This window comes from Trichechus manatus, unplaced genomic scaffold (assembly GCF_000243295.1).
Source record: "Trichechus manatus latirostris isolate Lorelei unplaced genomic scaffold, TriManLat1.0 scaffold00031, whole genome shotgun sequence".
Classification (NCBI taxonomy): Eukaryota; Metazoa; Chordata; class Mammalia; order Sirenia; family Trichechidae; genus Trichechus; species Trichechus manatus.
The window spans coordinates 16,896,757-16,920,272 of record NW_004443967.1 but is presented as its reverse complement, the minus strand read 5'-3'; the positions used below and the strand labels follow the sequence as shown (position 1 = coordinate 16,920,272).

Here is a 23,516-nt window from a genome sequence, read left to right as displayed (position 1 = left end):
CTGTTTCATGAGAAACTATTTGCTCTGTAAGCCTTCACCTGAAGTACAATTAAAAAAAAAAAAAAAATCTAAAAAAAAAAAGCAGTTCCCCTATAGTGCTACACAGTGAAATTGAAAAGCCCACCATCATTTTCAACGGAGGAATTCTTTACGGCCATATTAGAAAGTGGCTTTCCAAATCAGGCAACTGATGCATTAAAATGCTGATAAACTTTTGTCATGTGTGAATAATCCGTTGATGTATACGTTGTTGTTTATTGTTAGCTTCTGTCAAGTCGGCCCCGGACTCATGGCGACCCCATGTCCAATGGAACAAAATGCTGCCCAGTCCTGTGCCATCCCCATGAACAGTTGTGGACCAGACTGTTGTAATCCATAGGGTTTTCACTGGCTGATTTTCAGAAGTAGATCACCAGGGCTGTCTTCCTAGTCCATCCGTCTGGAAGCTCTGCTGAAACCTGTGCAGCTTCAGAGCAACACACAAGCCTCCACTGACAGATGGGTAGTGGCCTGGAATTGAACCTGGATCTCCTGCGTGGAAGGAGAAAATTCTAGCACAGAACCTCCACGGGGTCACACGTGGCACTGCACCCCCATGCCACCTTCTAGTCCTGCCTTTCCTCCTTAGAATGACCTCACTGACGATCTTACTTGTTACTGAATCACCCGAAAAACTTGAGAAAACCGTTCTACTTACGTGCTTGAGAAATGCTCTTTTCATAGCTACTTACTTAAGGAAATCACCAGCTGTTTTTATTTTATTGTGGCGAATAGACTTGTAACAAACATTTGCCATCACAACATTCATCACATGTACAATTCAGTGACATTACTTGTGTTCATTATGTTGTTCAACCACCACCATTATTTGTTTCCAAAGTTTTCCATCACCCTTAACAGAAGCCCAGTGTCCTCTAATCAGTGACTCACCACTTCTGTTCCCTCCAGTCTGCCACTGGTAACCATTAATAAACTTTGATCTCTATACGTTTGCCTTTAAAAAAAAAAAAAAGATATATCATATAAATGGGTTGTTGTTGTTAAGTGCTGTTGAGTCGGTTCCAACTCATAGCGACCCTATAGGACGCAGTAGAACTGCCCCATAGGGTTTCCAAGGAGCGGCTGGTGGATTTGAACTGCCGACATTTTGGTTAGCAGCCGTAGCTCTTAACCACTACGCCACCAGGGCTCCATATAAGTGGGATCATACAGTATTTGTCCTTTTGTGACTGACACAATGTTTTCAAGGTTTATCCACGTTGTAGCATGTATCAGGACTTCATTTCCCTTTATGGCAAGGAATATTCCATAGTAGGTATGTGCTATATGAAGAGTTGTTCTGGAGTAAGACTGCATTTTAGTACTTTGACAGACAAAATAAAAATAAACCCAGAGTAGAAAAGAGATAGGAGCAGGGCCCAGAGAGGAGAGAAGGAGGCAGAGATGGCCTTCCAACGGTCTGAGACTCAGTAAATATTCACTTCCCAGGACCACCGTCGGTCTCCCCCTCCATTCAGCTGAAGATTTTAAAGTCGCCCTGCATCCTTTGAATATTTTAATCTGCTCCAGATCTTTCTTCTGTCCTTTGTCAAAGCCCAAGCTCATATTTCTAGGAAAGGGGGAAATTTTCTGACTTTTAATGTTTCTTTAAGCTCTGATGGGGGCCCTAGTTGACACAGTGGTTAAGAGCTTGGCTGCTAACCAAAAGGTTGACAGTTCCAATCCACCAGGTGCTCCTGGGAAACCCTATGGAGCAGTTCTACTCTGTCCTATAGAATCAACTGGACCACGATGGGTTTTAATGGGGTTTAAGCTCCAATGATCATTTCTCCCTCAGCATATTTCCATTTCAGAGAAAACATTACCTTTGCTTGTAGTTCTCTTTCAGTGGAATTTTCTTTAGTCTTCTACAAGTGAATACACACTCTTACCTGCCTAGAATGCAAGGGCTTTGAGTTTATTACTGAATAAAACCTTAATCTTTCTATCCTAAATGACAGATGAGATGCTTTAGATACATATCGGAAGTAATTGTTTATAAAAGAAATATAAGTCTTGAATTAATATCTTATCTGACTCACCCTGAGGTTACATGGTGGTATTTTCCATCAGATTTTCTATAAATACACATCTCCCCTCCCCCCCAGCAAGTTTTAAAGGATTCTGTGTTCAGATTTTCATCTACTTTTAATTGGGTAGGAATCTAAAAACAGTGTGGGTAATGCCTACTTCCAGTGTGAATCCCTTGGAAAATATTTCAGTGCCAGAGAGAAAACAGATTCAGTACGATCTAGACTGAGAGGATCTCAGAGAAAAAATGCCTTTAACCTTCGCAGTGGGAAGCCTGGGCCTGGCTCCATTCTTACACATGCCTCTGGCTTAGGAGGTTTACCAGAGCCCCAGTTGAAAAGGCACTATGTCAGCAGGCAACTTTGTTTTCTGATTTGAAATCCTTAATCCATGTCATGGCATTCTTGAAATGGTGAGTTTACTTGTAGTTCGGAGCACACTCTTGCCACCACCTCTTTGCATCTGATGGTATTAGCTACGTTCTCTTGAGATGATAATCTTATCCCTCTGGCGAGCTGAACCTCCGGGTCTCAGGAAGCTCCATTTCTTAAAGTTCCACCAACAGAAAAAGCTTCTTTTCTGATGAAACACCTTCCTTAGCTCCAAGACAGAAGTGGGCTCGGAGAACAGACCAGCGATTGACTCCTTGCAGAGAGCTATCAGATTTATGATTGGCCATCTGATAGGATGACAATAATGATTTCCCAGGATAAGGAAGAAGCAGATGAAAGAAAAGATGACAGCCAGGATGACTGTCCCTTACTAATCCTGAAGGCTGGTGATGACTCACCCCAATACTGGTGACTGACTCTGGTCTAATTTGCTCACTGTTGTTATTGTTAGGTGCTGGCGACTTGATTCCGACTCATAGCGACCCTACATACAACAGAACAAAACACTGCCCCGTCCTGCACCATCCTCACAATTGTTGCTATGTTTGAGCCTATTGTTGCAGACATTGTTAATGCATCTCGCTGAGGGTCTTTCTCTTTTTCATTGACTCTCTACTTTACCAAGCATGATCTCCTTCTCCAGTGACTGGTCCTTCCTGATGATGTGTCCAAAGTAAGTGAGATGAAGTCTCACCATCTTCGCTTCTAAACAGCATTCTGGTTGTATTTCCTCCAGGACAGATTTGTTCGTTCTTCTGGCAGTCCAAAATATATTCAATGTTCTTCACCAACACCACAATTTGAATGTGTCAATTTTTCGGTCTTCCTTTTTCATTCAGTTTGCTCACTAGCTATGAATAACACACCAGGGAAGATGCTTCACGGGCTGAATGGATTCCAGTCATTCTTGTAAACTTCACCCACCTTTCCTGACTGTTGTTGGGAAAGGAGATGTACTCCGTCACCTCTGAATCGTCTACACTCCACACGGTCTAGGACGTGTGACTGGAGTACAGTCCAATGGTGCTGTTCCGGGGACATGCCAGGCCCTCTGCTTCTCCCCTCGGTTTATTCTTCCATAAATTCTCTGTTTCAACCAACATTTCTCAGGCCAATGCTCCCTCTCTCACGCCTTTAGCATCAATACTCTGTAATCAGCCTGCCAGGAAGTATGCTCCCATCCTCAGCTTGTCTACACTGGAGGGGTGGTTTACTTCGTCAAGGCATAAAGCTGATGATACAGAACGTCCTGCTCACTTGCCCTTCTGAGGGAAGGTCTGTGGCTCCTGAAAAGTCTAAACGCTTCCCAAGCAGGGACTGGTGCCATACTTCTTCTTTTTATTGTGCTTTAAGTGAAACTTCACAGAGAAATACACATGTTGTTTTGTGACACTGGTTGCCAGCCCCGCAATGTGCCAACACTCACCCCTTCTCGGCCTCGGGTTCCCCATTTCCACTTGTCCAGCCTTCCTGTCCCTTCCTGCCTTCTCATCTTTGCTTTTGGGCTGGGGTGCCCATTTAGCCTCATACACATGGTTGAACTATGTGTGTTACTGTTTGTTTTATAGGCCTGTCTAATCTTTGGCTGAAGGATGAACCTCAGGAGTGACTTCAGTACTGAGTTAAAAGGTGTCCAGGGGTGTCTGCACTCTCGGGGTTTCTCCAGTCTCTATCAGAGCAGTAAGTTGGCGCCCACACTTCTTTGGAAGCTCAGGGCACCTGGCAGAATATAACCACTTTGTCGATAACTTTTAAATTCAGTATTTGATACATTTTATAGGAGAAACTTTAACTTCCAAGAGTCATAGCCTCAAAGACAAACATGGGGTCATGCAGACTGACACTCAGGCCGAGTCTGTTGCACAGAACTTGGCGTGGCAGTGCTAAACTCTGCTTGGTCAGGACTGGAGACAGATAGGGGGCACTGGAGTGTGGCCAGATTGAAAGTCAGCGGGTGAGATTCCATGGGAGAGAGGGATGTGGTGACGCCAGGAGCCCAGACAGCCCTCAAGAGCTCCCATATTGAATGGAAGAAAGAAGGGACCAGAAGGAGGAGGCGGAGGGAGAGGAGGGGGAGGAAGAGGAAATGGGGGGGGAGGGAGGGGAAATGGGGGGGGAGAGGAGGGGGAGGGAGAGGAGGGGAAGGAGAGGAGGGGGAGGGAGAAGAGGGGGAAGGAGAGGAGGGGGAGGGAGAGGAGGGGGAGAGAGGAGGGTAAGAGAAAGAGAAAGGAGAGGAGGAAAGAAAGAAGAAACTTTATCTTACTCTGTAAGAGCTGGTCTAAATCTCACTTCCTCTGTGAAGTTGTCCCCACTCCCCCAAAATAGTAGTAAGACAGGTAGGCTGTTAGACAGGTAGGCTCAGCACACACCTGTGTGGCAGACCGGCCATGGGTTCGGTTACTTATCTGCTGACTTATCTGTAGGCTCCACTGCTAGACCTGGAACCTGGAACCACGTCCTTGACCTCCTCATCCTGTACTTCCTGGGCCCGGGATGGCACTCGGCAGGTAGTAGGCTTGTCAGCCCAAAAACTTGTTAGTCACCAAGCCGGCAGACAGTGCGGAGTGGTCGTCATCTCTGAATTTAAAAGCTGATGTTCTCAAGTGAGAAGCTCTGGTACTAAAGGGTTCCTTTTTGAGGCGCATACCGTAATTAACCTAAGAGCTCTCTGCACATTCCGGCCCAATTCTGGCTCATTGGTCAGATTCTGGCAACTACCAGGGTTTTCAACGATTTTAGAAATGCCAAGAATAAACACAGAAGAGGGCTGCACTATGTTTGCACCTGCAATTTCTCTTAATCGCAACTGTGTTTTTAAAGGAAAACTCACAGGATGGGAAAATTTCACCCCAAATACTTAGACAAGAAATCCAACCATTTTACCAAAAATGGAAACCTGGTCCCAAACCTCTATTTTTAGTTCCCATGATGATGCAAGACATATCTTTGTTGTTTTGTTCTGTTTTTCTGACTCTGCTGTGAGGCAGAGTGTGAACTTTGTCAGGGGGCAAGGTAATTTTAAGGGAAAAGAAAACAGAGCTGCAGCTGAAAACAGTGACAGAGCCGCATCCGTCACTCAGGCTGTAAATCAGCTTCTGTCTTTTCCGAGGCCGCCAGGCTGTCTCTTCATCTCTGAGGTGGTTTTGCACTGGCTGAGGCTGACTCCCCCAGGGACTACACCGTCCGCAGAGCGGCCTTCTATTTTCAGCTCTCACGCTCCGTAGCGAAGCCTGGTAATTTCCAGCGAAGTGCTTGGATTAGGGCTTTACTGAAAAATTACTAGGCCTCCGCCAAACACAATAAGACAGATAGTTCTGAGCATCTTCAGAAAAGAGCGCTCGTCCACCACCGTAAAATGCACAGGAGGCTTCGGGGGGGGGGTGCTCCGACGGGTGGTAAAAACGGAATGTGAAAGGAGCAAGGAGTAATTATTAGCACAGGAAGTGAGAAATGCAAGAGAATGAAAAGGGAGACGGGTGGAAATAAGTTTATGCAGAGAAAGAAGGAGATGACAAGACCCAGAGTTAGGCTCAACGACATTCCAAACTTTTAAATGGAGGAAAAGCGAAAATAGAAGGAGAGTTTTGTGCGGAAGAAACACAGAAAGATAACACAACCCAATTCAAAAGCCAGAGTCCAATATAAAGAAGGAGAAAAGCCACTCAGCTTAGCCAGCCTCCAAGCACAAAGGTAGAGAGCTTTCATATCACCTGACCCCCGCTGTTTCCCTAGCCTCCCCTGAGGCCTGAGGTCGGGCACCTGGGTGCTGAACAGCCTCTAAAGTCTTCCCGAGACAAGCCTGCCTTGGTATCTGTAAGCCCTGCTTCCTCCCAATGCAGCTATCAGTGACGGCTGCCTTTCTGTGTCCACTGGGCTAGGCTGTGGTGCCCGCTGTCGGTCAGACACTAGTCCAGTTGCTGTTATGAAGCAGTTACATGCGATGAAGTCAGTTGGCCTCATGTAAAGCAGATGGCCCTCTTTAATGTGGGTGGGCTCATCCAATCCGTTGAAGGCCTTAAGAGCCAAAAGGGAGTTTGCCTAGAGTATATTCTGCCTCCAGACTATAAACAGACATTTTGCTAGAACTCTCTCTCTTTACTCTTCCCATCACCTGCCTTACAGATTCTGGGACACACCCACCCCACTGCCGCCAAGTGAATTCCAACTCATAGCAATCTTATAGAACAGAGTAGAACCGCCTTATAGGGTTTCCAGGGAGTGGCTGGTGGATTTGAACTGCCAACCTTTTGGTTAGCAGCCGAGCTCTTCACCACGGTGCCACCAGGGCTCCTCTGGGACACAAGCCTGCAGGAGTCTCCAGCCTGTTACTGCCCTATGGATTTTGGACTTGCCAGCATCCCATAATAGCATGAGCCAAGCGCTTACAATCAATCTCTATTGCTAACAATATAGATATATATTGCTGTTAGCTGCTGTCCAGTCAGCCCCTGACTCATGGTGACCCCACGCACAAAGGAATGGCATGTTGTCCAGTCCTGCACCATCCCCATGATCGGTTATAGATTGAACCAATACATATACTGGTTTTATTTCCCTGGAGAACCCTGAGACATTATATAAATTTAAAACAGTGGATTAGCTCTAGAGTGTATAAGCTTCCCACATACAACCAAAACTCACTGCTACCGAGTTGAAGTTTCCAAAGCTGTAAATCTTTACCAAAGTTGACCGCCACATATCCTTTTCCCGCAGTTTCTCACATAGTAAGTATACAATGAACATTCCCTTAATTATGAAAGGAAGTGGGCCACCAGACAACAGCCTGGATCCGTGGAGCCCTACTTGTCATAGGTTTGCCAGATGGAAGCACCATTTGGTTTCAATTTCATAATCTCGTGGTCCCCAGTAATTACTGATCTTGAAGTTCAACTGTGGTATTAAGTCCCTTTACCCTAAGGCAATTTTAAAAAAAAATTTTATGTATTTTGTTGTTGTTGAAAATATACACAGCAAAACATACACCAATTCAACAGCTTCTACAATTCAGTGACACTGACTACATTCTTCGAGTTGTGCAACCATCCTCACCCTCCTTTTCTGAGTTGTTCCTCCTCCGTTAACATAAACTCACTGTGTCCTAAGGTTCCTACCTCATCTTTTGAGTTGCTGTTGCCAATTTCATCCCATGGAGATAGATCTTAAAAGAGCATAATGCTCAAGGCAGACATTCTTTATTAATTAAGCTTAACTATTGTTTGGTTTGAAGAACCAGAATTGCAATGTTTTTCCCTAAAATGAAATAAGGATAAAATCAAACCAAAGAAACCTTTGTGAGTGGACATGCCATGTGCTGCAGGGAAACGCTCGGACTCGAGCTGGTGAGGCACACGCCATCAGTGAAATAACTTCTGTCAATGCCAGCAGCCTCCTGTGCACCTGCCTGCCTGCTCACTCACTCAGCCTGCTGCTGTCATCATCTGACTGGGAGACAGGTATCTTTAACAGACACCTAGGATGGAGACAGAAGTGTATTCTTGCAAGAATCTGTCTTGATCCGACCTACGACCTCTGAGGTGGAGGTGGCGCTGAAATCAAGTCAGCATCAGACTCATGAAAGAGACATGCATGTTGCTCTATCAGAGCAAAAGACCCTAACACCTGGCATGTGGCAGAAGTGACGTACCGGTACCTGCACGGGCCAGGGGCTGGGAGGGCTGGGAGTCACAGCATCACGCAGGCTCCTTAGCCCTCCCAGAGGCTCAGGGTCTGGGTCAGGATCCAAGACCAACCCAAACGATGCAAATATGCCCAGTGTAAGGAATTTTGGGAACTATCTGAGTGATGACGACTGTTACGGGTTGAACTATGTCCTCCCAAAAAGATGTGTTGAAGTCCTAACTCCAGCAACGGTGAATGTGACCTTGTTGGAAATAGGGTCTTTGAAGATGTTATCCATTAACGTAAGGTCATACGTGAGTAGGGTGGGTCTAATGGCACCTGAGTGGTGTCCTGTAGAAGAGAAGCGACGCAGAGACAGACACAAAGGGAAGCCGGAGGCGAGACTGGAGTGATGCATCTCCAAGCCTAGGAATGCCAAGGATCGCCAGGTGCACCAGAAGCTGGAAGAGACAAGGAAGGATCTTTCCCCAGAGACTTCAGAGAGCGTGGCCCTGCTGACGCCTTGACTTCAGACTTCTAGCCTCCAGACCTGTGAGAGTACATTTCTGTGGTGAATACACAGAGGCCTCGAAATTCATCCAGCTTACCACCCAGTGGGGCACATGCTATAGAAAAAAACATGCAGATCAAATTGCAAACGGTGGGAGGTGCTATAAAGAAAAAGAGGACGTTTGTGGGGCTGCAGAAGAGGCGACATGTGAGCTGAGACTGAGGGAAGGAGCCAGGGGAGGGAGCTGCAAAAGCTTCTGGGTAAAGCAGGAGGGGGCTAGTGCATCCAAGGGCTCACAGGAGCAGGGTGGCTAGAATATTGAGCAAAGGAGAAAGGTTGGGGGTGACATGCAGTCGGAAAGGCCACGGGGGCCAGATCCTTGTCAGGCCGTGTTGGCACCAGAAGACCCCAGCAATGACCATCCCGAGGCAGTAGCTGGCCTCCAGCTCCCTCACCAAGCTGTAACCTGATCCTACAAATGCCAGTAAATTTCCATTAGTCCTTAAAGCAGCCCAAGCCCAGACTAGGCTCGTCCTGTATGTTCAGAAGGGCCAGCTGTGACCATTAATTGACCTCAACAGAGAACGCAGCAACAGAAGGAACGAATCAGAAGGAAAATCATCACCCGGACCCTATTCCAAAGTGAGAGGGCCGACAAGAACCACATCACCTCCTGTTTCCTGGCCGCCTTCTAGAATTTTCCCTCCCCAGTACGCCTGTGCAGCCGCCATCTTGCTGCCCAAATCATATATAAGCCCTGCTTCCCTGTAGCTCGGGGAGTCAGATCTGAGGAACTTCCTCCTGGCTCCTTGCTCTGCGCATTGCAATAAAGTTACTTTCTCTCTCAAAGACTGGTGTCCAGATAATTGGCAAGTCTGAGCTCGCCAGCCAAGGACCCACCTTCCCGGGCTTGGTAACAAAACCATGCCTTTCTTCAGTCCCTGATGACCTCCAGCCCTTGGAACTACCCGGCTTTTCTGGGGTCACCATCTCAGGCTCTACCCACCCTATAGCATCTGCTCTCCCTTCTCTGGAATCCAATCAAGCCCTGAGGCCATCTGGGGCAGGGACAGCTGACTCTGCTCCATTCCTTTAGCAGTTTGCTGAGCAGTGAGATTCCCCCGGCCGAGCAAATAAATACTTAGAAACTGACCTTAATCATGAAAGTGCCTCATTTCTATGAGAAATCTATTTTGTGCTGCTGCAGGACCGGGTATCATCCATGAACATTTCCAATCCTCATTTCCAGCAGCCCGCAGCTGGTCACAAGATATCGTGAGGAGCTGGGATTCTTTTGCCCAAGTCAAGGGCAATGGGAACAGATAAAACACACGCAGTCTCTTGCTCCAAACACAAGGAGGCCCCGGGCCCCGTGACCCCAGGGACTCAGCTGACAGGCACTGCTTCCCATAGGGTCTGGCTCATGTCCCCAGCCACAGGAAGGGACGGCCACCTCCCCTGCCTGGGCGAGGTGCTGCCACAGAGTCCGCTGCCTCACTCATCTCAAACCAGGGCTTCTAACCAGCTCATTCCTGGTTCAAACCCCTGCTGAGAATTTGCATTTCTAACAAGCTCCCAGGTGATGCTAATGCTGCTGGTGAGGGACCAAGGCTGAGAACCACGAGCAGAGCAGTAGTTCTCAACCTTTATTATACAGAAGAATCACCTGGGGATCTTGTGAAAGTGCAGATTCTGATTCAGTATATCTTGGGAAGCAAACGCAAAGTCTCAGCGGGGGTTTGAACCCGAATGAGCCGGTTAAAAGTTCTGTCTCAAAGTGAAATACAAAGTAGGTGAACTAAGATAAGAATCCTGATGCAGCCACAGCTCCAAAGTCACTTGGGTGGCAGTTTTTAAGACCCTGCAGAGCCCAGGCGGCTCCTTGTTAAGGTGACTGCCGGTCGGAGCCCAAGGCTGACAGTGGTGAGCTCTGATGCTGGCTGATTAAAATGACGGCGGGCTTCCTTTCAGTAGAAGCCAAATGAATATCTAATTTTGCACAAGCCAATTAATCTAGAAGCTGGCAAGGGGGAGCCATCTCTGTCCTACTGTTGAATTAATTTTTTGGTAACAATGGATATACACTAGCCGTCAAATACGTGCCCAGAAACACCTCCGACCGGGAGCCTGGCTTGGCTTGCCCCAGCAGGGACCACAAACCCCTGGGCTTTCTCAGTCCTTGCTTTCAGCAGAGCACCCATAAAAGGGCTATTGGTTTCTTTTGTAAACAGCTGTAGTTTTAAATGCGCGCTGAAGGAGCATGCATAAAACATTCCAATGCACAATTTTTAACAAATTTCTAGTCCCACAAACACCAGGTGTTACAGGATCATGTTTACGGCACTGTAGGTAGGTGCACAGAGAGAGGGAAACAGAGGAAGGTGGCATTACTGTTATTTTTACCTTGCCTTTGTCGAAGTAGTGGATGATCTCCTGGTACAGCAGCTCCTTCAGCTGTCCCTGCGTGGTCGCCTGGTAGCCATCCCGCTGGGTCAGGTGGGCAGCGCACACGTCCTCCGACCACTGAGGCAAAAGCAAAGTGTGAGCGGTGCCAAGGTGAGAATGTCCAGTGACGGGTTTGCCTACCTTGGGGTTCAGACTGCAGCATGCACTCTGCAGTGGATGCACATGAATGAGCCACGGTCCTGGGCACACAGAGCTGCTGTCATCAGGCTGGTGGGGCCAGGAAACACGAGGGCAGAACCTCAGTCTGGAGGCCCCAAGAGGAATTAAAGACAAGCCTGGTCCTGATTCCCACAGAGGGAAACCCGGAGGATTCTGGACTGCACAGACAGTCAGCTGGCTGGGAACGCCCCAATGAATTCCGGGGTGGATTATGAACCGGGTGATCTGTGACTGTCTTGGTTCTGGGTTGCTCAATGTCTGGATGAATAGCAAAGAAGGCGCACGGATCACATTTAGATGTCATGCAGAAAACAACTCCTGACAGCATCTCCAGCTTCTCAAAGGCAGCGAGGTGTCTTTGTACCTGCAGCCCTAAGCACAGTGCCTGGCACAGAGCTGGGGCTCAGTAAGGGTTTGGGGACATGTTGGTGGAGTTGCTGTATGAATTGAAGATGGAGTGAGGTCTCAGGAAACTGGGCAGACATGGCAAAGTGAAGGCAAGCTCGTGTGACAGGTAAAATATCCGAAGTCTTGAGTTAGACTCAACAAAAATCAAAGCCTTTAAGAATAGAGTTCAACACAATTCAACAACTATTTGGTAGGGATCCACTATGTGCCAGACTCTAGGTCAACGATCATTCAAAGACCTCCAGGGACTTCAGAGAGAGTGCTAGTACAGAATCGAGTATAATGCTAGGCAGTACCACTGCAAGACAGACTTCATGGGAATCTAAGGGTGGGGGCGTGATTTCAGATGTGGGGGCTGCAGGAGGTTTGCTGGAGGAAATAACGAGAATGGGCTTGCCTGTCAGGTGGACTCAGGAGAAGGAGCCAGACCAACTCAGGAGAAGGAGCTGGACCCGACTTAGTCCTGAGACAGGATGGTGAGGAGGCTGCAGAGAAAGCAAGCCGGCCTAGGCGCCTGGACCGTAGGAGGGTCTCCAGACGAGGATGGGGGGTAAAGAGGGACACCCCACTGGACTCAGAGCTGGTCAGGCCGTGTCTGGAGGAACGGGACCAGTGGTGGTACCACATCTGAGGGAGGGCATGACAAATGGGAGAAATTGGACAAAAGGGGAAAAACCTGGAACGGTGGCACACAGGGCAAAGGGCCTGGCATGCTGAGTTGGGGGCTAAGGGAGGGGGAACATGGCGAGGCCTCTGTAATAGGCTCACCCTCTCAGCACACTCTCCCCATCTGCCCGTCCCCAGGAGGGCCTGGGGCACCTCTCACTGAACCCTGAGGCTCCAAGGAACAGGGTGCAAAGCTGAGGGCCAGAATGGCCTCCTACTTCCAGGAAAGCCAGGTAGAGGTAAGAGACCTTTAATGAGTCTGCAGTGTTTTCCACCTTAAATTGGACTTGCCTATGCCCATCATGGAGCCCTGGTGGTGCAGTGGTTAAGAGCTCGGCTCTTAACCAAAACTTAGCAGTTTGAATCCACCAGCTGCTCCTCAGAAAGCCTATGGGGCAGTTCTACTCAGTCCTATAGGGTCGCTATGAGTCAGAATCAAGTCAACGGCAATGGGTTGATGGGTATACCCACCACGATGGGAAGTCACAATTTTGGAGTTTCCACAACATAGCTAGGTCACTATTTTTACTGGAGAGGAAATACAAGTAAAATTTTAGATGATTCTGAAATGTAACTAGAATAAAATAAATAAGAACCAGAAAGCTCAGAATTCAAACGACTTTCTTGGGTTTTAAAATCACCACTAATCCTTGTTTCTTTTAAATACTGAACGGGGACATAAACCTTCCCTCTGGCTTCCACTTACTCACTGAGATTCAATTTACTGATCGCTGGGCTAAAGACTGAGGCTTATATTGCTCTTATTTTCTTGACAAAATTTCCTTCACCAGAAAAGAAGATTCTATTTAAAGATTCTTAGTTAAAGAACTAGAACATATTTGTCACAGTGAAGAAAGAATTTTCGTAACAATACAAATCATGTTCTTTAGTTAGTCGATTAACAGGTGTGAATTCACATTTATAGCAACATCAAAACAGATTTAGGAAAAATTGCAAGACGTGACGGCGTAAAAGATATGGAGAGAGGCTATGTAGCATTCCCCATTTACCTGGGAAATGCAGAGCCCCGGTGGAAAAGATAATGCAATTGGGCCTATTGATTTGGGTTGTAAAACAAACCATCACGTGGTTTGTGGCAAACCCATCTGCACTCCATAAATCCAATGATTATGCAAATGATACATTTACACACATGTATATGTTTTACATACACAGGCACACATAAACGTTTATATTCTATGGGAGAGACAAAGCGTGGGCAAACAGTTGGTCAACCCCATTTTAATTTCTCTGGTGTAAAAGAAATACTTGCATGTTTACAAAAATACCTGTTACTGAAATTGGGGTTTCTAGCAAATGAAGGCCGTCCGAATTCACAGCATGACGGTGGGTGTCAGACGCACCAACAGAAACCTCTGTCTTCATAAATGACATGCCTTTGGAGAGCTTTATCTGGTGGGAGTCCAGGGGGGACCTCGCGCAGCCAGCCTCAGAAGGACTATTGACGAGGCACCCAGATGGAGCTCAGCCTTCTGATTTCCCTGTTACAGGCTCTTTTGTTTCCAGGCAGAGGTACTTTTCCACTTTCGAGTATCTCTAGTTCAGCCTGTCTACATTTGTGTCAGACACTATGGGAAACTTCAGGTCAAAGCTTGAAATATTCTTACCGAGGTTCACTCCCTGACACAGTGTACTCCTTAACCTTTCTCATCACTCAATAAACCCCTTGCCATCAAGTCGATTCTGACTCACGGTGGGGACACCACTTGTGTCAGAGTAAAACTGTGCTCCGTAAGGTTTTCACTGGTTGATGTTTTTGGAAGTGGATCGCCAGGCCTTTCTTCACAGGCATCTCTAGGTAGACTTAAACCCCAACATTTTGGTTAGCAGCCGAGCATGTTAACTGCTCGCACCACCCAGAAAGCTCCTTAGAAGCAAGGATGGCAAGACTACATCTCACACCCTTTCGACATGTTATCAGGAGGGATAAGTCCCTGGAGGACACCATTCTTGGTTAAAGCAGAGAGTCACCAAAAAAGAGGAAGACCCTCAACGAGATGGACTGACACAGTGGTTGCAACAATCGGCTCAAGCATAACAAAAATTGTGAGGACGGCGCAGGACCGGGCAGTGTTTTGTTCTGTTATACACAGAGCCGCCATGAGTCGGAACCAACTCGACGACACCTAACAATAATAACAAGGGATCCTAACACTCCTAACACCCGATTGCTGTTATTTGCTGTTAGCTGCTGTTGAGTGGGCTCTGACTCCTAGTGACCTCATGTATGTGTTGCCTGGTCCTGCACCATCTTCATGATTGGGCATTGCTTAGTGCCCCTTTTAATGTAATTTGGTCTGCTTTTCTTTCCATTTAGTGTTTTGGGTGCTGGTTTGGATTTGGAAATCTGATTCCCTGAATGAGCAGTCTTTATGTAGGTTTGCTCAACTAAATGTGATTCTCATGACTGTTCTAGTTTATCCAGTTCAATTTATTTATAAGAATATCATGAGAGATAATCCAATGACTTGTTGATGTTCTAAAATTTAAAACTAGACATTGTGTAGCAATTCTTCCATCTATCCATCTGTCTGTCCATTCATCCATCCATCCACCCACCAACACAGCCAAACACCCATATATCCACCTGTCCGTCCGTCCATCCATCCATCCATCCACCCACCCACCCATCCATCCATCCAATCATCTACCCACTCACATCCATCCACCCATCCAGTTACTTACTGAGAGGTCAGTCTGTATGACTAACCATGTTGGCACTAGACATGGAGAGAGCATGAACATGTCGCTGACAATATAAAATCAATGACTAAAGCCATCTGCTTCACAAAGGAGCCCCTGGGAGCTAAGAGTGGACATGCCAGACCTGTGCTCAGGAGCAACGTTGTCCAGGAGGATCAGGCAGAGAACACCAGCAGGAGGTCTCAAGGTGAACCGATGGAGAAACAGTCAGGATCTGGTCCCTACACTCTTTGCTAAGATAATTAGGGGTATGCCTCATCTTATCTCTGAGCCCATCTGCCACGCAAACTCCTTCTTATTGCTGTCATTTTCCAACGTTACCGAGGCTGGTCGGCATGAAAAAGGAATTGCAGTCTCTCTAACTCCCTTTGAGCTGACAGCTCCATGATTGGTGTTTATGATGCTTAGTGATACCTGGCTGTGACATCTTGTCAAATCTGAATTCGGAGGGGCTGAGTCTATAATCAAAGTGCTTCCTAAATGCATTTGTTTACATCACTGCGTTTAGTCAACATCCATCAAGTCAGTTGTAGGTTTACTAAGATTTGTTATGGAAAAGTGAAAATGTAAATAATCTCAGAATATATAATAACAGGACATCAAACTGCACAATGATCTTAGTTACCTTAAGAAGCTTTGCATGGAGAAGCAAGGTGTAAGCCGCTTCCGTGTAGTTGTCACACTCTTTGTGTAGGTCACACAACTTGTACAAATACCTAAGACAATAAAATAGAGGTAAGTGCTTAAAATGTCACAAAATAATTTGTGTTGAGGATTGCAAGAGCTAGTCTACCTGCAGTAGTAAATCATAGCTATATGTTCTTTTTAGCACCGTTCATAACTCATCATGCCTTGAAAAGCAACAATAGTAATATATGATAATGATTTTTTTTAATTTAACTCCTTTATTTTCAGGAAAAAAATGAAGCTGATGTAAGAAGGAAGAATTTTATTCCAAGTTTCCTCATTCCTTCTCATCTTCTCCAGATTTTTCCTCAAGTACTTGAAATAAGATCGTACAACATTTGCTTGTGATTTCCTACATTTCTATTGCCTCCAACTGCAAAAAAAAAAAAAAAACCCATATGTGCACTTAAAAATGGTGAATTTTAGGTTATAGATATTTTACTACACTAAAATTTTTGAGAAATATAATGGAATATGCACCACAAAAAAATCCATAAAAATAAAATCCATAAGAATAAAGAACTCCACTGATCACAGTGAATGTGATCAAAAGAATTTCTCTGTCATGAAGGAATAAAGCAACCTACATTTTGGATGAAAGAAGCCAACTGATTGTTCCTCAGAAGTTTCTTAAATTGATATGGCATTTTTGAAAGGTGAAAGTAGAAAATCTTAGAAATGAAAAACAAAATTAGAAAGTTACTTTTGATGTAATAAGCGCATCATTAAAACCCAATGCCATGTGGGCGTATCCTTATCCTATTCTTCTAAGTGGTAATCTAGCTAAACGTTTGACACTGGATCGCAGGAATGACCAAGAAGGGAGGGGCTCAATCATAGCCCATCCCCTGAGAGAAAGAGGCAAGTGGGGGTGTAAAATCCAGCAGAGAATACAAAAGAGGTTTCTTGTAATGTGGGAGAAAGACATAGAAAACATAGGAATATGGTGTCAGCTCAAGTAACAACAGACTGAAAAATTATATGTTGCTCATTTGTAGTAACCACCACTCGTCTGTCAGCTTGTCGTACGGTGGTGGCTTGCAGTTGTTGGGATGGTGGAAGCTATGCCACCGGTATTTCAAATACCAGCAGGATAACCCATGGTGGACAGGTTTCAGCAGAGCTTCCAGACAAAGACAGACTAGGAAGAAAGGCCTGGTGATCTACTTTTGAAAATTAGCCAAGGAAAACCTTATGGGTCCCAAAAGAATACTGTCCAACTCACTTGCTTTGGGCATGTCATCAATAGGGATCAATCACTGGAGGAAGACATTGTGTTAGATGAAGTGGAGAGCCAGCGAGGGTGAGGAAGACCCTCAGTGAGATAAATTAGCACAACAGCCACAAGGATGGACTTGAACCTGCTGGCGACTGGGAGATGATGCAGGACAAGGCAATGTTTTGTTCTGTTGACATAAGGTTGCTAGGAGTCGGAGGTGACTTGATGGCACTATCTATTTCTGGTAAGTTTTAAAAAGTCGCTTTCTCATTTGATCTTGTGGCTTACTGTGAAACATTAAAATTTGTAGTACTGCCTTTTTTCTTCCCAAAGGGGACATACGAGTTGATCAAGAGGTACACAGACCCTGTGACGTCATCATTAAGGTCTATGCTTCTGGGCTGGCCAGTTGTGGACCCCCCCACCCCCCGGATGAATCTCTGCATCTGTGTGGACAAACAATACGAGGGCTGAGGACGGATCTGGAGGCTCCACCAAACTCCTCTCCAGGACTCTGATTTTCCACACCATGAAGCCCCAGGGTTACACAGCAGCAATTACAATAAAAATGCAGACAGTGCAGACAAGCAAGGTGGGTACACGCACCTTATATACATTTCTTCTCTTTCAATTTCTTTGTAGAAATTCTGAAAAATCAAACCATAGCACTGTTTTAGAAACCCATTCCACAGAAGATGACACATACACATTCAAAACGCACAGTTCTGCAACTGGAGTCACACACATCAAAGTGGACCCGACTGTTTGGATTAGAACCATAAATTCACATAAAATGCAAAGCCTTTCTTTACTTTTTTTTTTTTTTCTTACTTTCTTTGCTATTCTAATTGTTAAATGTCCTATACTTTGAAAATTATCATGACTGAAAAAAAGAACACAGAAAATAACAAATATTGGCCAGGATGTGGGAAATTGGAACCGTTACCCATTGCTGGTGGGAATGCAAAATGGTGCAGCCTTTGTGGAAAACAGTGTGGTGGTTCCTCAAAAAATTAAAAATAGAACTACCATAAGACCCAGCAATTCCACTCCTAGGTATATACCCCGAAGACTTGAAAGCAGAGACTCAAAAAGAGACTTGTACACCAACGTTCACTGCAGCTCTATTCACAACAGCCAGAAGGTAGAAACAACCTAAACGCCCATCAATAGATGAATGGGTAAAAAAATGTGGCACATACATACAGTGGAATACTACCAGCCTGTAGGAAAAACGAAGTCTTGATACATGCTACAGTATGGATGGAGCTTGAAGACATTATGTTAAGGGAAATAAGCCAATCACAAAAGGACAAATAGCGCATGACTTCATTTCTATAAAAAGACAAGAAAAGGCAAATGTATAGAGACCAAAGTTTATTAGTGGTATGCAGGGGTGGGAGGGAGTGAGAAAAGGGGGTAAATGGTGATGGAAAAATTACACTGATGAAGGGTAGGGTTGCACAGCCAATTGTTGTAACTGCTGTCGGTAAGTTGAATACCTGTAAAAAGCTGAATTGGCAAACGTTGTGTGATAGGTGTATTTACAACAACAACAACAAAGAAAGAGTAGCTGCTGAGGTGCTTATATACAACCAAATACCTCATGGGATTTGGTTCCTCGGTGTGGAGGGTTAGGGTAATGGTTTCATGGGACATCCCAGTTAATTGGTCTAATAACATGTTTAGTGTTTCTGTTCTACCTCCTAGTTTGCTGTGTAGTGCCCGGGGTCTTAAAGGCTTGCAAATGGCCATCCAAGGCACAGTAATTGGTCTCTATTTGCCTGGAGCAACAAAGGAAGAAGGAGAGTCAGGAATAGGGGAGGACATGGAATGTGTGGCTAATTGCCTCCATGAATAACTGCCTCCTTTGCCATGAGACCACAAGAATTAGATGGTGCCTGGCTGCCATTACTGAACATTTTGATCAAAGATTCCATACAAGAATCCTGACCAAAAGGGAGAAAATGCAGAACAGAATTTCAAATAATCATGGACTCTAGACTTTTGGAGGCATGGAGGCTGGATGAGCCCCTGAACTATTGCCTTGAGATAATCTTTAAATCTTAAACCAAAAATATTCTCTGATGTTTTCTTAAAACTAAACCATGGTTTAGCTTAACTAGTAAAAAAGGCCTTCCCTGAGCACTATGCTCTTTCAAGAACTATCTATATGGGATCAAATTGACAACAATGTGAAACATTAGATAGGAACCTTAAGGGACAATAAGTTTATGTTAATGCGGGAGGAACAATTCAAAAAAGGAGAGTGTGCATGTTGTATGACTTCAAGAATGTAAACAATGTCCCTACATTGTACACGTAGAAACTATTGAATCGGTGTATTTTTTGCTGTGTATATGCTCAGCAACAACAAAATAAATACAATTTAGAAGAAAAAGAATTGAAGGGATTCTGAGGAGCTGAAAACAAACAATTTGAAGCAGTTATATAGTTTTTTTTTTCTTCGTCACAGCTCAAGGCCTCTGAAAACAGGTCTGGCAAAATAAATTGTTTTCTTTTGTTTTTGTCCAGTGCACGGTCTGGCAAGCCATAATATCTTCACACAGGATATCAGTTCCCTTTGGCTATGTAATGAATTACACAATTTAGTGGCTTTAAGCAACAACCATTTTTTTTTTTAGGTCCTATTCTTCTAGGTTGAGTCTGCTGGTTGGATCTCCTGGGTGTTCTCACGCGTTTGTGGTCAGCTGGTAGACCAGCTGGCTGCTGTAGGATCTAGGCTGGCCTTGCTCACGTGGATGGCGGCTGTCAGGCTGGTCTAGGAGACCTCAGCTGGAATGGCTGGTCTCTGTTGCACGTGGTGTCTCACTCGCTAACAAAGCAGCCCACACACCTTTACCTCACCGTCTCCAGATTCCAAAGAGCTGCAAGTCTGAGAGCTGCAAGGTGTCCTGGAGCCTGGGTTCAGGCTTGTGTGGTGTCCCCAGGGCTTGAAAATAGTGCTGATAAAGTAGGAGTGTTTTTGGAAAGTTGGTTTAGACAAAACTAGGTAACAGAATCAGCCAGTTAACTCAATCTGGCCGATATAAGCATCAAATCTAAACACAGCAGAAAGGACGCCATTGCTAGGGCTGCCAGGTTTACTAAACAACAACTCCAGGACAGAGTAGCTGATAAAATAAAGAATACCACCCATGAGCAATGAGTTTGTTTAAGAAAAATCATCTAGAGCTGACCAAACGGTCAGAAATTAATCTAAATCGAAGATGAGAAGGGAAGGAACGAGGCAGGGAAACTAGAGTACTGGAAATGGTACAACCAGAACGGAATGAATGAGAATAACGACGCATTGTGAAAAATGTAACCAGTATCACTAAATAATTTATATAGAAATTGTTAAATGGGAACCTAATTTGCTGTGTAAACTTTTACCTTAAACACAATAAAGTATTTTTTAAAAAAAGTCTTCTCACTCGTGAAAACAAAAAAAAAATTATCCTGACTTTTAAATGACAAAAGTAGAGTTTCTTTTATCGCTTAAAACTCAACAATCGTCAGTTAAAACAAAGACTGTTCAAAGACATAGTATCTTCCTCTTGTTTGCTGCTGTCCAGTTGGCCCTTGACTCATTTGCCGGCAACCTCATGCACAATGGAACAAAACACTGCCTGGTCCTTTGCCATCCCATGATGGGTTGCAGATTGGACTACTGTTTTAATTGGCTGATTTATGGAAGATCACCAGGTCTTTCTTCCTAATCCACTTTAGTCTGGAAGCTCCACTGAAACCTGTTCAGCATCATAGCAACACGCAAGTCTCCACGGACAGACAGGTGCTAGCTGCACATGAGATGCATTGGCCATTGGCATCTCAACCAGTGTAATCTCATTTGAGGCAAAAAAATTTTTTTAAAGATCCCAAATTTGGGAATCAATATGACCGGAAGCTGTGCACAACCCCGGGAGGAGCCACTTTTCATAAGAAGACAACATGGCGTTTTAGACCTAAACAGACAATGCGGTAGCCACTAGCCATGTGTATGTTAATGCAAAGCAAATTCACTTACAATAAAATAAAATGAAAAATACACTTTCCCCTTTGTACCTGCCACAGAGTGAGTACTCAAGAGCCATACGTAGCTAGTGTTACTGTACCAGAAAGCGCAGATATAGAACATTTTCACCATTGCAGGAAGTTCTGTTGGACGTACTGTTCTAGACAGGCAGAAAGAAAAGTGGTTGCCACTTTAAAAAGCACATTGTTCATAAACAGCAACAGAAAAGGATCATTTATTGGATTACAACCAGTGGGCTATTTCTACATACTCTTGTAAAATATCTTCTGTCTGCACATAACCATTTCAATCACAATGACATTTCTTACTGTACCCATTTCTGCAAACACTTTAAAATCTCTATCATACGGAAAGCACCAGAAAGGTACAGAGAAGTCACTTAACAAGCATGGGAATTTTCAATGTGAAATTTAACACCTGAAAATCTATGTTAGAACTCTAGAATCTGAGGTAACTAGCGAATATCACTATTATAAAGACATACACTTATCTAATAAGATAAAATGAGCTGGCTAATTTCATTAGGAAAAAAGGAATTGCTTCCAAGCTTGATCTCTCTGAGAAGAAATGACACGTAAATGTAGAGTGTAAGGAGGGGGCATGTTTAGAAAAAGGCACCCAGATCTTCATATCTGGCTGCATCTGAGACATGAATGCCCTCCAGTTCATCTGACGCGGTTTAGTAATGAGGAGATGCTCAGCTGACAACCCAGAGCAATGTAGCAAAGAAAATCTATCAAAGGCAGGGGCTGGATCCTTCGTTTTCAACTCTAATTTGCCAGAATTTACAAGGTATTATTTCTCACCCACCCATTTGTACTCATGTTTTTAATCCTTTCCTAAGCTTTTGATTATGCTTCTTGACAATATCACAACGGGGATGGTGTAGGACCTTCATCCCTCTCACCTGCCTGTGCCGAACTCTGTTGGGGACTTCAAAACCTCGCTAGAACTGAAGCACGCACGCTCTCAGATCCTGATGTCTATATAAAACCTTTGTGTTTCTTACGTAAAAGTTCACGCTGCTCTTGCTCTCCATTCTGGGCTCTGTAGACCGCATTCCTGCATCCACGGTTCCCACCCCCTATGGCGTCTCACCAGAACTGACGTCAATGCCGGGCTCAAAGCTCCCCCAGGAACCCACTGGGACAAGTCCCCCACCTCGAATCCACTGCTTAGGTTCTTGCCTTTCGGAGCTTATACCTGTGCATTATTTTTTTTTTTTTTTTTTTAGATTCTGTACTTATTAATGACTAAAACATATACAAAGATTTTTAGAATTCTGGTCCTAGGCCAGCTTTAGCCTTGTACAGGGGCCATGATGAGAATAACTTATATCTCTAAAATAATAATAATTCTACAATCTTAGAGACAGTCTATGCTGATAATGGCACAGAACTAAATGATACGAACACGGTTATCGGCTGATAATTAAAGATTTGCTTGATTAGGAGGTGGTAATGAGATTCCAGTTAAAGAATTACAAATGTGAATTCCGTCCAGTTGGAACCCATGGGCCCATATACATGCAGACACGCTTGCAGGGATAGGTTAAGGGGATGTAGGTCACTGGGCTTCATGACTGCCCAGGCCCTTATTTCTTTATTTTATTTTATTGTATTTTTGGTGAAAGTATACACAGCAAAACAGGTTCCCATTCAACAAATTCTACACATAATACTCAGTGACATTGGTTACATTCTTCAGTTTCTGTCAACATTCTCATTATTTCCGTTCTAATGGTTCCATTCTCATTAATTTAGTCTCACTGCCCCCTAAACTTCTTATTTATGCTTTAGAGTAACTGTTGTCTATTTGGTCTCATACAGATACTTTTTAAAAGAACGCAGTTCTCAAGGGTGGAATTCTTTACCTTTTGAGGTAATCTGCTATTTAGTTAAAAGGTGATTTCAGGAGATAGCTTCTGTTTAAGGTTTAAAGAGGTCTCAGGACAATAGTCTTGGGATTCCTCTAGTGTCAATGGGTCCAGTAAATCTGGATTTTGAGAATTTAAAATTCTGTTCCATGTTTCTCTCCCTTTCTATCAGGATCCATTCATTGTGCCCCTGATCAGAACACTGGGCAGTGGTAGCCGGGCACCATCTAGTTCTCTCTGGTCACAAGGTAGAGGAGGCCACAGTTCATGGAGACAATTAGCCATATATTCTGGTTCCTTCTCCAATTCTTGGATTTTCTTCATTCTTTTTGGCTCCAGAGGAACAGAGCCCAACAGTTGTATCTTAGATGGCTACTTTTTTTTTTTTTTTTTAAGTGCAAGAAAGAGTAGGACACTAATGAGCCCACCCAACTTAGAATGTTCCACTTCAGCTTTAGAAAAAGCTAACCCAGCACTGGTTTTTAAGGGAACTTGGCAATGGACTTTCAGGGTGTGAATGAGTTCCATCTCCTTCATTTCATTTTAGGACTTCAGGGGGATTTCTGCTTATTGATGAAATCAGTACATTTTATATATCGCTACTATTTTTTTTTCATGAAGTACCAGGAGAAAAGGTACAAATGGATCAGGAGAGTCTGTCTGTCTATCTCTCTCTCTCT

At 44.6% G+C, this 23,516-nt stretch overlaps 1 protein-coding gene across 1 annotated transcript in view; it reads right to left on the bottom strand.

The window, feature by feature from the left end:
- Positions 1-23,516, bottom strand: part of DOCK1 (dedicator of cytokinesis 1) — a 569,919-nt gene that overhangs the window by 61,070 nt on the left and 485,333 nt on the right. The window contains exons 36-38 of the mRNA XM_023730055.1: positions 17,528-17,568; positions 15,641-15,731; positions 10,996-11,115 (exon numbers count right to left, since the gene is read on the bottom strand). Coding sequence (XP_023585823.1) covers positions 10,996-11,115; positions 15,641-15,731; positions 17,528-17,568 — 252 coding nt within the window. The remainder of the gene's footprint in view (positions 1-10,995; positions 11,116-15,640; positions 15,732-17,527; positions 17,569-23,516) is intronic.